The following is a 16,769-nucleotide window of genomic DNA, read 5'->3' on the forward strand; positions in this document are numbered from 1 at the left end:
CTCCAGACACATCGCCATGCGGTTGACTCTTAACATTTTCTTGAAATGCCTGAGCAAACTATTCAGTTGTATCAAACCACAACAGAAAATCAAGTCTGGATGTATCTGCATCACATGGATGTCAGCCATTCCAGGAGGCACCTCTCCACTATCTTCTTGAGGGCAATTAGGAGTGAGCAATAAATGCTGGTCACTCCATCACAAAAATTAATAAAATGTTGTGCAAATCCAGGCATTTCTGCTGTCAATGATAGATGCAACCACTCAGAGTGGAAGGATAATATCAGCCTGATGTTGCGAGTTTGATATTGGGCAGAGCAGTTCTCAGGAAGATAGACTTTATTTATTCATGGCCTAGGGGGATCTCAATGAAGTGTCGTTACTGTTGTAATGGAGGCAACATGACAGCCAATTTTCACACAGTAAACAGCAATATGGTAATGATCAGATCATGTGTTTCTTGGTGAAGTTAGCTGAAGGGTAAATATGGACCAAGATACTGGGAGAGCTTCCCTGCTCTTCTTCAAATATTCTCCAAAAGTCTGTGGGCGGGATTCTGCGATCTCATTCGCCCCGTCATAGCTGCCAGCCAGGATGGAGAATTTGGCGCTCAGCTGAAACTCCATTCACTGTGGCAGGACTGGAAAATCCCAGCTGTGGGTGAGGTTGGAGCATTCCGTCCTGTACTCCCAACACTTCCACAGTACTGTACTGAACTGTCAGCCTAGGTCATGAACTCCATTGTCATGAGGTTTGAACCCAAGCCATTTTAACTCAGAGAGTTATAATTCAACTCAGATTCACGACGAGACCTAATTAGACAGTGTCCTCAGAACAGGAACTGACTGTCATCTGAGAGGAACAGACAAGTTTGCAGTTCAGGTACGCAACAAGTGAACTACAGGAAGAATGCACCCAAGATATATTCTTTTAAAGTAAATTTTAATAAACATTTAATAAACTTCAGGAATGAAACCATTTTATATTTCCTTCTTTCTCTATAATTTATGGTACAGTTATCGTACAGAATGTGCTGTCAAACATTCATCTAGAAAGCACACAATAAAGTTAAAGGAAGCTCTGAGCTCCAGAGAACTTCAATTTAATATCGGGAACACTCACTCCTCCTATTTTCCCAATATCAAGAGTCAAAGCAATTTTCAAAGTGGTGCTTCTACACACTTAAAACAATCTTAATTTTCATTAACGATCCCTGGAATGAAGAGCTTGCCATATGAAGAACGGTTGAGGACTCTGGGTCTGTACTCGTTGGAGATTAGAAGGATGAAGGGGAATCTTATTGAAACTTACAGGATGCTGTGAGGCCGGAATAGAGTGGATATGGGGAGGATGTTTCCACTAGTTAGAAAAACTAGAACCAGAGAGCACAACCTCAGGCCAAAGGGATGATCCTTTAAAACAGAGATGAGGAGGAATTTCTTCAGCCAGAGAGTGGTGAATTTGTGGAACTCTGCCACAGGACACTGTGGAGGCCAGGTCATTGAGTGTCTTTAAGACCGAGATAGATAGGTTCTTGATTGATAAGAGGATCAGTGGTTATGGGGAAAAGGCAGGAGAATGGAGATGAGAAAAATATCAGCCATGGTTGAATGACGGAGCAGAGTTGATGGGCTGAGTGGCCTAATTTTGCTCAATGCCTTATGCTCTCATGGATTGGAATGTCAGAAGTATCCTTTTGAGGCCAAATGCTGATGATAGGCTCCGAGTTAAAATACCCAAGGTGTCATGATACATTTGTGAATGTTGTGCCCGTGAGGATATAAAATGTTAATATTTGGAAATGGAATATTTTCCACTTCTAGATTCCCACGTCAATACCAAGTGCCCCCACAGCAGGTGTGTTACTCCTGATCTTACAATGAACCCACTTCTGAGAAATGGAAGCCAGTTTCCTGTCCCATTGCACTATGCAGTCCTCTATTTTATGTTTGGATATGATTTAGACTCAGAGGTCAGCCTGGCTGTATCAGATTCTGCAGTGATATACAGAACAGTTCCACAGGGTCACTATTTTTTATCCTTTACAATTTGCATTGTGAAGAACTGTTTTTCCCACACTGCCTTATTCATGCCTCCTTCACACGGTGTGCTTCAATGAAAAAAACTGGACTTTGTTTAAATGAGAGATTGTAGAGGCATTAGGTGTCACAGCGGGAAGTCAACCCCATCTACCCAGTTTCAAAACCAACCCACTTCCCCAACCTCTAGACCAACCCCACCTACTCAACCCCATAGACCAATCCCCTACCCAACCCCATAGATCAACACCACCTACCCAACCCCACAGACCAACCCCCTACCCAACGCATAGACCAACCCCCTACCCAAACCCATTTACCCAGCTTCAAAACCAATTCACTTCCCCAACTTCTAGACCAACCCCACATATTCAACTCCATAGACCAACCCCACCTACTCAACCCCATAGACCAATCCCCTACCCAACCCCATCTACCCAGCTTCAAAACTAACCCCCTTCCCCAACCTCTAGACCAACCCCACCTACCCAACCCCATAGACCAATCCCCTACCCAACCCCATTTACCCAGCTTCAAAACCAAGCCACTTCCCCAACTTCTAGACCAACCCCACATATTCAACTCCATAGACCAACCTCACCTACCCAGCCCCATAGACCAATGCCTTACCCAACTCCATAGACCCACCCCCCTACCCAACCCCATAGGCCAACCCGCTACCCAACCCTATCCACCCTGCTTCAAAACCAACCCACTTCCCCACCTTTATAATAACCCCACCTACCCAATCCCATAGACCAACACCACCTACTCAAGCCCATAGACCAACCCCTTATCTAAACGCATAGACCAACCTCTACCCAATCCCATCTACCCTGCTTCAAAACCAACCCACTTCCCCACCTTTAGAATAACCCCACCTACCTGATCCCATAGACCAACAACTCCCACTCAACCGGATAGACCAACCCCATCCACTCAACCCCATAAACCAACCCCAACTACTCAACCAAATAGACGAACCCCCTCTACTCAACGCCATAGAACAACCTCCTTCCCAACCCCATAGACCAACCTGCTACTCAATCCCATAGACCAACCCCCCACCAACTCAACTCCATAGACCAACCCCCTGCTCAACCCTGTAAACTAACACCTTACTCGATGTCATAGACCAACACCCTATGCAACCCTATAGACCGACCCCCTACTCAAACCCATAGACCAACCCCATCTACCCAACCCCATAGATGAAACCCCGACTCAAACTCATAGACCAATCCCTACCCAACCCCATAGACAAACCCCATCTACTCACTTTACTCTCCACAAATACATTCAGTTGCCTCATAAATCCCTTTATACCAACAGCTTCAATATCGTCACTGGTAATTTATTCTCCAACTCTTTAACCTTCAGATAAAAATCTACCTCCTGAACTCTCCAATTTTACTCCTACCTTTTTTTTCACTCAGTAGCACCCATTATATTTGAACTTTCTAATGACCTATACCTATAAATTGCTCAAACATTCTGCTGCTAGCCCACCTGGAATATGGTGACATAAGGCACACATTTCAACTAAAAGTGCGTCATCTACCACTTTACTGGAAAGGACAAAAAGAATTGGGATCAGGGGAAACAATCATTACTCGAGTGTGGAGCTGGGAGGAGCTTTCCTGCATTTCTCGACCCCATCGTCCGCTGCTGCTTGTTAAACCCCAGCAAAGTGTCTTCCTTTCTGACCTCCAATTCTCGTCATTACTTAACCAAATCATTAGTGGTCCATTCTTTGTTGAGACTTTGCCAGCTAACTTAATGGCTAAAGCCTCAATTTCAGGGGGGTCTTGGGTTTCCCTACTCAGGTGCAGATATCACCCAAAAAGTGATTGTGCCTGATTTGCACACCAACATTGTTTTAAATCTGATGTGTAACATGAATACTAATTGAACCCGGGTCCCAGGCTCCCTGAGGCAGCAGTGCTAACTAATGCCCTGGAAAAACTATTCAAAACCCCCACACCAGCAGGTGGAATTTAGATTCAGTTATTAAAATAAATCATTCTGGAATACAAAGCAAGGCTGGAATTCTCTGGCCACTCATGCCCTGATGCCATGTTGGCGAGAATGGACAATTTGGCGCTCAGCCAAGTCTCCATTCACTGTGGCGGGACAGGAAAATCCTGGATGAAGGGTGATGTCGGGGAATGATGGCACAGTGGTTAACACTGTTGTCTCACTGTGCCAGAGACCCACGTTCGATTCTGGCCTCGGGTCACTGTGTGTGTGGAGTTGACAATTTTTCCCCGTGCCTGCGTAAGTTTCCTCCAGGTGCTCTGGATTCCTCCCACACTCCAAAGATATGCAGGTTAGGTTGATTGGCCATGCTAAATTGCCCCTTCGTGTTGGGGGATTAACAAGGTAAATACTTGGGGTTATAGGGGTATAGCCTGGGTGGATTGCTATCGGTGCAGACTCGATGGACTGAAAGGCCTCCTTCTGTACTGTAAGGGTTCTATAATCCAGCCTCAGGGTGGATTCTCCAGTCCCGCTGCAATGAACGGAGATATGGCTGAGCACCAAATTCTCCGTCCTCGCTTACAGCGATGGTGTGGTCTGAACAGCTGGTTAATTCCAGCTCTAGTGTCAGTGATGGCGACCGTAACAACTGTCACTAATCGTTGTAAAACCTCATTTGGTTCACTGATATCCATCCTCACCTGGTTTGGCCCATGTGTGACTCCAGATCTACAGAAGTTTAATTGACTCTTAATTGTCCCTGTTTGGTTCAAGGGCAAAGTAGTGATGAGTGACAAACCCTGTCCATACCAGCGACGCTCGCACTTCATGAAAGATTAAGACAAGGCAGCAAGAACTGTGACATCGAGCTCAGATGGTCGAAGCACTCCAATATTTTAAAAAAACATCCAAAATAGTCACTCCTCTCTTCGGATTTGGGTAAATCATCACCTTGAAACTTTCCAATTCTCCAAAAACTGTTCTAAAAATGAGCTACTGACAGGTTCCAGGTATTGTGGGAATGATTTATATATTAAATAGAAATTGGTCGGAGCTCAGAGTTTCCTGATAAAGTGACACTTGTATTACAATAGTTGAATAAAACATGTAGACGTTTAGCATAGCGACTACACAACGTCTGCCAGAGTCATCGGGTGGCAATCAGGGTTTGGTGAAGGGGAGAAGGTTGGTGGGGGGGGGAGTGGGGGGGTAGTGTTTGCATTTCTACAGCGCATTTCACAGCCTCAGGGCATCCCCGAGGCATTTTACAGCTCATTAAATATTGCTTTGAGTCACAGTTCTAGTTTGGGGAATTGCAGCAGCCAAATTTCCACACATCTCACAAACAGCAAATAATGACCCAATTTGCCTTTTTTTTAATATAAAAAAAAATGATGTTAGTTGAGGGATAGGCATTGGCTCCAGGACACCCAGGAGAACTCCTCAGCTCTTCTGGGGTTTTTTTCATATCCACCTGAGAGAACAGAAGGGGCCTCGGTTTTATGTCTCAGGTAAAAGCGAGGCCCAGGGTGGCACAGTGGTTAGCACTGCTGCCAGGGATCCGGGTTCGATTCCGGCCTCAGGTCTGTGCGGAGTCTGCACGTTCTCCCCGTGTCTGCGTGGGGTTTCCTCTGGGTGCACCGGTTTCCTCCCACAGTCCGAAGATGTGCAGGTAAGGTTGACTGGCCATGCTAAATTCACCCTAGTGTCAGGGGGATTAGCAGGGTAAATATGTAAGGTCACGGAATAGGGTGGGATTATGATCGGTGCAGACTCGATGGACCGAATGGCCTCCTTCAGCACTGCAGGGATTCTATGATTTTAGGAAGGCCGGGTTATAAATAATGTAGAGAAGCAACTGTTTTATTCAGACATCACACTTCTCTTGTGAATCCTCTGCCTTTAGTTTACAATGCCACTTGCATGACATTTAACCATTGTTGATTGACATTCCAATTCTCTCCTACATTTTTCCAGGAACACATTCAGAAAACAGGAATCCAATAGGACATTTTCAATCAGGAGGTGTCGGGGGCTCACTTTACCAGGAGAGAGAGTTAATTGCTCCAGACAACATTAGACTGGAACATCGAATAGACTTTGAAAAATACATCTCCCATTACAAACTTATTGCTGACAAAATCTTATAGTATTTCCTACATCTAAGACTGGTACTTGGCACATTGCTAAGTGATTAATGTTCAGTGAGGTACCCACAACTCCCTTCCATATTAATCTCATTGTTTTTTGGTTTTCTTAATATTTGTATTTCTCAGTTCAAAGTCAGATGAATCACAATTTGAGTCTTATAGAATCATAGAGGTTTACAGAATGGAAATAGGCCCTTCAGCCCAACTTGTCTATGCCGCCCAGTTTTTACCACTAAGCCAGTCTCAATTGCCCACATTTGGCCCATATCCTTCTATAACCATCTGTACTCATTGAAAAATGACACACAAGTAGTTTGTCCAATTGGGAATGTTTGTCCTGAAATTATTTCCCTTGATTTCACTCCTTCATTGCTATCTTTCTCCTCAAGCTTGCCTACTCCAGTGCCCTGGATTTGGCCCCCGCCACTGTCCCACATGCCTGTGTCCCACTCGCAGGAGTCACCCTTGTTGGAGATCATGCTGGCTTGTGTGGCCACTTCCATCTCTTCACAGGGAAGACATGAGGATCTCATCAGGGAGTAAGCTCTAGCTGATGCTATCCACTGATGAGAGGGGGGAAGGAAGGGGCAAAAGGAAGAAGAATGGAAGGAATGGAAAAAAGAAAGGAAAGGAGGAAGAAAGAAGGAAAAAGAAGGCCCCATGTCCACTCTAATCCCATGTCATGTATCCCCGCAGTGCCCTCTGGGCCTGTTATAAAACTGTGTCCTTTCAGTCTGCTTTGACTCTGGGCCCATGGTAACCCCATACCCAAATTATCCTATCAACCCATACCCATTCTGCCTGTTATGAACCTTCCCTTCCCACACCCATTGAGCCTGTTATGAACCTTCCCTTCCCACACCCATTCTGCCTGTTATGAACCTTCCCTTCCCATCCCCATTCAGCCTGTTATGAGACTTTCCTTCCCGTGCCCACTAGACCTGCCCTGAATTAGTGAACTGAAGAAAACGGAAGAAATGCTTCCACCGCGAGAAATTCTCAGGGAAAAAACAGTCAGCAGCCATCACTTTGTCTCTGGGGAAGAGGAAATCGTTAGTTGTGGCAATGCCGGCTGGTCCTAAGGTGGTGAGAACACAACGGCAAAGCAAAAGCTCATCTCCTATCTACAGGAGCCTCGTGCAGACATCTGACCATCACTGACATTGCTAGAACAGGACACTCTGATCATTAAGCCAGTTTGTGGCATTTGGGACAAATTAGGATTGAATCCAAATATCTTCCCTGGAAATTCAGCGTTGCGGCATCAAAGTGGGTGAGTGGAGATTGGATGCAGAACAGCCGAATTGACTGGCAGAACATGTTCAAGGGGCAGACTGGTGTCCTTCCGTTCCAAGTAATTTTGCCTGATGGTATGTCATCACATTGTGAAGATGCTAATCTCATGCAGCCATTGTCTTGTTTGCTGGCAGAGCCTCACCTGTACCCGTTACACATTGCGAGAATGAGGAGCTGCCACCATGGAACGGCCATGAACTGCTGTTCCTCTGTAACGTGGGGAAAAGGTGGAAGCACAAACTCGTCTAGAATAAAACACTCTGCCTTCGATTCTTTCCCCGGGCTGCAAGATGGAAAGACAGTGGTTACTAACGGAGTATAAACAGCGAAGAAACATTTGGACCAACCAGGTCCCGCAGACATTTCTGATCCACTTCAGCCTCTTTGTTCATCTAATCCTATCAGCAAAACCCTCCATCATCTGCTTATGTATTTTTAATTTAAACACATCCGTACCATTCATTTCAATTATTCTATGCTGCCAGTTATTCAAAGAATGCCAGTGCCCTGATCCCAGTTACTCAGGGAATAAGTTTTGCAATGGTACCTCGCTTTATTCAGTCAGAACTCTCACAACACCAGGTTAAAGTCCAACAGGTTTTATTTGGAATCACGAGCATTTGGAGCGCTGCCCCTTCATCAGGTGATGAAAAAGATTATGCGATGAAGGAGCAGCACTCCGAAAGCTCGTGATTCCAAATAACCTGCTGGAATTTAACCTTAACTTTAAAGTTTATTTATTAGTCGTAAGTAAGGCTTACATTAACACTGCAATGAAGTCACTGTGAAATTCCCCGAGTCACCACACTACGGTGCCTGTTCGGGTCAATGCACCTAACCAGCACATCTTTCAGACAGTGGGAGGAAACCGGACACCCGGAGGAAACCCACAATGACACGGGGAGAATATGCAAACTCCACACAGACAGTGACCCGAGGCGGGAAATGAACTGGTGTTCCTGGCGCCGAGAGACAGCAGTGCTAACCACTGTGCCACCGTGCCGTCCGTAACCTGGGGTTGTGAGACTTCTTACTGTGCCCACCCCTGTCCAGTGCTGGCATCTCCACATCGTCGCTTCATTCAAACCGAACCTTCTTTCATGAATCATTGATACATGTTTTGCTGAATTTGGACCATTTCATCGGCCTGGTAACCCACATAAAACTCACCGGATTGGGGATAGGACGAGCCTCGGTAACCTGGATCTTTCTGCATTTGGATTTCTTTCAAAGTGAAAATACTGATATCTACAGAGAGGAGGAGATCAAAGCTAACGTGAGGACGTGATTCAGCGATATGTGATTAAGGTTTGCTGTGCATTATCATAGTCATCGCATCGATTCCTCTGGCTGCTGCAGAGCACTTGGACATCCTAGAGTGCATCTCAAATCATTTTAAACAGTTTGGCGGGCCACATTTGATGCATTTATGTGACTCGAACAGAGAACACCAACAGCAGGGCAGAATGAGGTCCACACCGATAGAAATCATGCTGAAATGAGGAGATGGGACACTGAGTAAAAGCTATGAATTGAGTGCTGATTTAAGCGGTTTAGTGACATTAAGCAGAGGTTTGTAACTGTGGGCCTCATTGCACAGTGTGTACAGGACAGTCTGTCTGTTTGGTGCTGTAGGTAAAGCAGATTTTTGTATGTAATTGTTTTTAAACTTCAGAATGAATTACATAATATAGAATTTTCCTTGAAGTGGTTGTGGGGGTGGATGGGTCTGTGGGGGAAATGGGGGCACAGGTTCTGAGCCTTTCATGTGTAACCTCATGGGGAGGGGGTCTAGAATCCTCAGGGAAGGAGGGCAAACAAGCAGCAAGAGGAACGCCCCCTCGCCCCCATATGATTACTGAGATAATGATAGTGGGGTTAAAAGGGGACAATTACAAGGACAGCTTCATTGAGTCATCGAATCATAAAATTCCTACAGTGCCGAAGGAGGCCATTCGGCCCATCGAGTCTGCACTGACAACAATCCCACCCAGGCCCTATCCCTGTTGTCTCACGTATTTACCCTGCTAATCCCCCTGACACCAAGGCCGGGATTTTACTGGCATGCTTGCCCTGATTCCGGGGGTGGGCGAGGCTCTGAGAACGGCTTTCTCTGTTGGCCTCAGTCTGGATCGTACAAAACCTGGACAGATGCGCCGGTAAAATTCCACCCAGAGGGTCAATTTAGCATGGCTAATCCACCTAATCTGCACATCTTTAGAGTGTGGGAAAAAGTTAAAATTAAAGTTTGTTTTCTTGTGTCACAAGTAGGCTTACATTCACAATGCAGTGAAGTTACTGTGAAAATCCCCTAGTCACCACACTCTGGTGCCTGTTCGGGTACACTGAGGGAGAATTTAGCACGGCCAATGCACCTAACCAGCACATCTTTTGGACTGTGGGTGGAAACCAGAGCACCCGGAGGAAACCCACGCAGACACGGGAAGAATGTGCAAACATCACGCAGACAGTGACCCGAGGCCAGGAATCGAACCCAGGTCCCTGGTGCTGTGAGACAGCAGTGCTAACCACTGCGCTACCGTGCTGCTAACATCTTAATATTAGTACCTTGTGCTCAAGCAGGATGGAATTTTCCAAGACGTCAGGAACAACAGCTGAACACTGAAAGCACCAAAGGCAACTTAGCAGCAAAAACACGAGGGCTGGACACATACCAGGGAAAAGATCAACTCAAGAACAGCTTCTTCCCTGCTGCCATCAGACTTTTGAATGGATGTACCTTGCATTAAGTTGCTCTTTCTCTACACCCTAGCTATGACAGCAACATTACATTCTGCACGCTCTCCTTCTCTATGAACGGTATGCTTTGTCTGTGTAGCGCGCAAGAAACAATACTTTTCACTAATACGTGTGACAATAATAAATCAAATCAAACCAAATTATTGAGAAGTTACTCACTGTCTGGTAGAAAGTGCACTCTTTCTCCCAGGTTCTTGAAATAAAGGTGCTGGAGGGCATCCTCAGCTGAAATCCTCTTCCTGGCCTCGTACTGACACAGGGAAATCAATTGAAATGTCAGCCAGGTTCCACCAGGGTAAAGCCGGCATTATAACTCACCACAACTTAAGTCAAAACAAGATGGTTCAAAAGAAAAAGACATGCTTTCCATGAACTAAGTCTGTTCCTAATCAGGCCTCAAACATAAACTCACTTCCATGGGCAGCACAGTGGCACAGTGCTGCCTCACAGCGCCAGGGAACCGGGTTCAATTCCGGCCCTGGGTCACTGTCTGTGGAATTTGCACGTTCTCCCCACGTCTGTGTTGGTTTCGTTTGAGTCCTTCCAGAATCAGAAAAATCATTGGACCCATTGAGCAGTAAAGAATCGTAGAATCCTGCAGTGCAGAAGGAGGCCATTCGGCCCATCGAGTCTGCACCGACCACAATCCCACCCAGGCCCTATCCCATAACCTCATGCATTTACCCTAACTAGTCCCCATGACACTAAGGAGCAATTTAGCATGACCAATGCACCTAACCCGCACATCCTTTGGACTGTGGGAAAGAACGGGAGCACCCGGAGAAAACCCACGCAGACAAGGGGAGAATGTGCAAACTCCACACAGACAGTGACCCAAACTGGGGATCGAACCTGGGTCCCCGGCATTGTGAGACAGCAGTGCTAACAACTGTGCCACAAAGATGTGCAACTTAAGTTGATTGGCCATGCTAAATTGCCCCTTAGTGTCTTGGGGGGATTAACAGGGGTTACGGGATAGGGCCTGAGTGAGATTGTTAGCAGTTCAGGCTCAATGGGCCAAATGGCCTCCTTCTGCACTGTAAGGATTCTCATTCTAGAATGTTCTTGACTTCTCTGCAGCCTTGTAAGAAATTGAGTCACCATCAACAGCAACTGTAACCTCAAAGTGCAGCAGAATATCTGACACTTGGCTGCACTTGCCAGCAGTGCCAATATTGTGGTTCAGAAGTGTTACCGGAGGGAATTTCTCTGTACGTTCAGCATTTTCCAGCCACCATCTCTCGGTGTTTCTTCCCTTGCCTCTGAATACTGAAATTTCCAAAGTGGGGTCAGCAATCCCCTTCAGAGCGTGTGGCCTAATTTGCCACCTACAACTCAACCACAACATTTTGACCTCAGTGTCAATGAGAAAGATGTTATGTGGAGAGATGAGAGAAAGCAGGGTCGTTCCTCTGTAGAGCAATCTGTAAGATGCACTGCTGCAACTCGCCAAGGTTCTTAGACAGCACTTTCCAACACTCTCCTACCTAAAAAGAACAAGGGCAGCAGGCGTATTGGAACACCACCACCACTTGCACGTTCCCCTCCAAGCCACTCACCATCCTGACTTGGAAATATATCGCCGTTCCTTCACTGTTGCTGGCTCAAAATCATGGAACTCCCTCCCTAACGCCATTGTGGATGTAACTACACCACATGGACTGCAGTGATTCAAGAAGGCAGCTCACCACCACCGTCTCAAGGGGCAATTAGGGATGGGCAATAAATGCTGGCCTAGCCAGCGACGTCCACATTCCATAAATTAATAAAGATAACAATTATCAGTATGGTTACAAATCACCTGTATAGAGAGATAACAACTTATAAAACACATCGCTATGGCAATGCTTTCTTTAAAAGACATCATCTTGTCATTAATGCAATTATGTAGATGCTTACCAATAAAAGGTTGGCAAAAAGATCTAGTCCTTCAGCGTCCAGCCTAGAGTAAAAAAATCACAGAAATGAAAACATTTTCAGTTAGTCAGGGGCCAGGTTTTTGTAGCCCCCCCACCCTCCCCCCCCCCCTCCCCCCCCTCCCCCTCGCAGTGCTACAGAGGTGGTGAGGCATTGAAATCTCCATTCAGTTGGGTGGGACAGTAATATCCCACCAGGTGGGAGAGGCTGTGGTGTCCTGGCTGAGGAGTTCAAAATCATGTCACCCGATAATCATTTAAATCATAGAATCCCTGCAGTGCAAAAGGAGGCCAGTTGGCCCATCGAGTTTGCACCGACAACAATCCCACACAAGCCCTATCCCCATAACCCCACATATTTACTGCTCGAACCTACGCATCCCAGACACTACGGGGCAATTTAGCATGGCCAATCAACTTAACCCCTACATCATTGGACTATGGGAGGAAACTGGAGCACCCAGAGAAAACCCATGCAGACACGGGGAGAATGCGCAAACTCCACACAGTGACCCAAGGCTGGAATTGAACAAGGGTCCCTGGAGTCGTGAGGCAGCAATGCTAATCATGGTGCCACTGCGCCTAGTAATTGCTGCCAATACCAACAGATAGATCTCAAATTCCTCAGTCCAGATTTTAGTGCCAGTGTCAACAATATCTAAAATGAACCTGTCATTGCTTTGTTGAAATAGCAGGCAGGAAAATGTCATATAAACATCTGTTTGACAAAGAACTGTATCCAGCTGAAAGGGCAGGTGGAGTAGCAGTTTGAAGTCTTGTCTGAAAGTATCTCCAACAGTGCAGCACTTCCTCAATTACTGCACTGAGTTGCCAGTCTAGACTTGTGTGCTCAGGTCTCAGGAGAGGGTCTTGAACTCACAACTCTTGACTCAGACACAACCTGCTGACAGCTAATACCCCACTGAATATTGTAATAAGTTTAAGTTTATAAAGTAAGACTTACATTAACACTGTAATGAAGTTACTGTGAAAATCCTCTAGTCGCCATTCTCCGATGCCTGTTTGGGTGCACTGAGGGAGAACTTGGCACGGCCAATCCACCTAACCAGCACATCTTTCAGACTGTGGGAGGACTTGGAGGAAACCCACGCAGACACAGGGAGAAAGTGCAGAGTCTGCACAAGCAGTGACCCAAGTCACGAATTGAACCTGGAGCCCTGGTGCTGTGAGGCAGCAGTGCTAACCACTGTGCCGCTGTGTCACCCCGTGCATATAATACATACAATAAGCATTGTATACATATACTTCACTATCATGCACGGCTGAGTGAACTAATTCCACCACCCGTTCCCCACCAACCCCGCTAACCCCACCCCCCACCACCCCTGCCCACCCTGCTGTCAAGTCTAAACAAAATGCCACTGGTGTCACTATTCCTTCCTCTGGTGTGCTCAGTTTGAAGTTAATAAAGTCAGCGGCAGCACAGGGCCAAACTAAATAGTGAGAGGAGAACATCCACAAACGTGAGACTCGCATTGGAGGGTCAGGGTTGGGCCTGAGAATGATTTTGCCCATCGTTAAAGATCCTCCAGTCTTGGCTGGCATTGCTGGCCAACACTGGTGAGCTGCCAGAACTCAGCATGAGGCTTAAGGTGGAAAAGGGACAGCATCAGGAACTGGGGGAAGGACGAGGTTTGTGGGTAGATGGGGGGGGGCAGCGGGGTGGGGGGGGGGGCACTAGTAAATAGTGCAACTGGGGGCAAAAACCAGAACAGAAAATGCTGGAAAATCTCAGCAGGTCTGGCCATATCTGCAAGGAGAGAAAAGTGCTGACGTTTCGAGTCCAGATGACACTTTGGGGGAATTGAGAGAGGGCAATCATAAATGGGGGTCTTTTCTCTGGAAAAGGGCAATTTGAGGAGTGGTTTAACGGGGCTGTTTATAATTATGAAGGGGTTCGACAGGGTAAAGTGTAAAGAAAATACTTCCACACGAGGAAGCTATAAATGTAGGCTGAAATTCTCCAACCTCGCCCGGGACTAAGATTCTCCTGTCCCGCTGCTGTGAACGGAGACTTGGCTGAGCGCCAAATTGTCCGTTCTCGCTGGCAGTAGCAGCGGGGCAGACGAGACCGGAGAATTCCAGCCAAGTGTAAGGTAGCCACGAATGAATCGAATACAGAATTGTTCAGAGAGTGGTGAGAATGCTATCACACGGAGTAGGTGAGCTGAATTGTATTGAAAGGGAAGCGGGATAAACACAGGGGAGAAAAGAATAGAAAGGTGAATTGCTTGGTTGAGATGAAGGAAAGGGAGTGGGAAAGTGCACTTGTAGAATATAAAGAATTGTTCAAGAGCTGTTGGGCAGAATGGCCTATCGCTGAGATTATGGGGAGGTGACGGCCTAGTGGTATTATCGCTAGACTATTAATCCAGAAACTTAACTAATGCTCTCGGGACTCAGGTTCAAATCCCACCACGACTGACAGTGGAATTTGAATTCAATAACAAATATCTGGAATTAACAATCTACTGATGATCATAAAACAGTGTCGCACGTTGGAAAAACCCATCTGGTTCATTAATGTCCTACAGAGAAGGAAATCTGCTGTCCTTACCCGGTCTGGCCTATATGTGATTCCAGAGCCACAGCAATGTGGTTGACTTGCACCTGCTCCTCTGAAATAGCCTAACCAAGGGCAACCAGGGAAGGGCAATAAATGCTGGCCAACCAGCGATGCCCATGTCCCACAAATGAATAAAAAAAAATTCTTATGTAATATGATTCCCAAAATTGGGAAAGTAAGGAGAATAGTTTTCCAGTGTACCTGGGAACATGGTGTATCATTGGTTGGGGTCGATAATAAGGGAAATTATAAGCCTTGAATTCTTCGTTGCTTGTTATTCCTGGCCACGTGTCTTCTGTTGGAGTACCTGGAACAATAATAAAGATAATAAACTACACAAAACTTCATTATTGAATGTGCTGTGTTATCCATTCCTTATTTATCTACAGAGGCTGGATTCTAGGTTAAAGTCAGCCCAAGCTCTCTCTCCCTGGCAAATGTCTGATTCTAAAACAGTCCATTCATAAACTCGGAGTTATATCTGTACCTGAGGACTTTCCAACACATATTCATGCCATCATTAAAACAACCTCAATCTCCCTACCTCTATAATGCCACAGGACTTCAGTCCCGTATCAGCTCATCAGCTGCCGAAACCCTCACTCATGCCATTCATTCACTCTAGAGTTGACCATTCCAACAGGGTTTCCTAATATTCTACTCTCCATAAATCTAAGATCACCTAAAACTCATAATAATCTTGTTCTCACTAACTTATACTGGCTCCCAATCTTGACATTAATATCCTCCTTTTCAAACCCCTCCATTGACTTCAAATATTCCATAGGATCATAGAATCCTCCAGCACAGAAGGAGGCCATTTGACCCATCGAGTCTGTACCAACCACAACCCCACCCAAGCCTTATCCCTGTAACCCCACACATTTACTCTGCTAATCCCCTGACACTAGGGTCAATTTAGCATGGCCAATCAACTTAACTCCCACATCTTTGGACTGTGGGAAGAAATTGGAGCACCCGGAGGAAACCCACGCAGACACGGGGAGAACATGCAAACTCCACGCAGGCAGTGATCCTAGGCCGGAATTGAACCCGAATCACCAGCACTGTGAGGCAGCAGTGCTAACCACAGTGCCACCGAGCCACCCTTGTCCTCCCTATGCCTGCAATCTCCGCATCCCTCTAAGATAACAGCTGGGATTATCCCGAATTGCCCGGGACTTGTAGCGAGCAGGACACAAAATTTGGCAGACCATTCAAAGATCCGTTGAGCTCGGGTGGAAATTCCCAGTCTTGGAATGTGCGCAGCTGAGAAATCCAATTAGCATTCCCCGAATTCTCATTATTCTCATGTGTTTTCTCATTGCTCCACCATTGGCAGCCATGTCTACAGCTCCATCCGCCCAAAGCTTTGGAATTTCCTCCCTAAAGATCGCTATCAATTTTACTGGGATTCTCTGGCCTTGCCGTGGCATTTCTCCTGATAGTGGGAAACAGTTGCTGTGAGCTGGCAGTGGGACCTTCTGGATCCGGAACTGTCAATGGGATTTCCCATTGATTCCACCCTTTCGACTGGGAAACGCATGGTGCGGACGCACTGTTGGCTGGGCCAGAAGGTCCCACTGGTGTGAAGAACCAGAACATCATGCCCGTAATCTCCATTTCTAAGATACACAGATCTGGTCCCACTGCTGCAAGCGGAGATTTGGCTGAGCTCCAAATTCTCCATCCTCTCTCTTGTAGCAACAGGCGTGAGCAGCTGGAGAATTGCAGCCACTATGTTAACAGTGCTATATAAATATAAGCTATTGTTGTTAAATTTTGTAATGAGATTTCAGTTTTACTTAATTTCCTAGTGAAACTCTTCGTCTTAACTAACCTCATTGTAACAGGTTTAAAGTTTATTTGTTCATATCACAAATAGGCTTACATTAACATGGCAATGAAGTTACTGTGAAAATCCTCTAGTCACCACATTCTGGCGCTGTTTGGGTGCAATGATGGAGAATTTAGCATGGCCAATCCACATAAGCAGCGTATCTTTTGGACTGTGGGAGGAAACCAGAGCACCCAGAGGAAA

General features: G+C 46.1%; 1 protein-coding gene across 2 annotated transcripts in view; it reads right to left on the reverse strand.

Annotated features, from left to right (window-relative positions):
* Positions 1-2,801: 2,801 nt before the first annotated feature.
* LOC145356827 (cyclin-dependent kinase 18-like) overlaps positions 2,802-16,769 on the reverse strand; it is a 107,627-nt gene continuing 93,659 nt past the window's right edge. For both annotated transcript variants that reach the window (XM_080209736.1, XM_080209737.1), the window contains exons 12-16: positions 14,930-15,035; positions 12,125-12,167; positions 10,385-10,475; positions 8,636-8,713; positions 2,802-7,748 (exon numbers count right to left, since the gene is read on the reverse strand). In XM_080209736.1, the coding sequence (XP_080065862.1) occupies positions 7,711-7,748; positions 8,636-8,713; positions 10,385-10,475; positions 12,125-12,167; positions 14,930-15,035 (356 nt within the window). In that variant the 3' untranslated portion in view covers positions 2,802-7,710. The remainder of the gene's footprint in view (positions 7,749-8,635; positions 8,714-10,384; positions 10,476-12,124; positions 12,168-14,929; positions 15,036-16,769) is intronic.

Source organism: Carcharhinus amblyrhynchos, chromosome 22, assembly GCF_965287045.1.
Source record: "Carcharhinus amblyrhynchos chromosome 22, sCarAmb.v2.hapA, whole genome shotgun sequence".
NCBI lineage: Eukaryota > Metazoa > Chordata > Chondrichthyes > Carcharhiniformes > Carcharhinidae > Carcharhinus > Carcharhinus amblyrhynchos.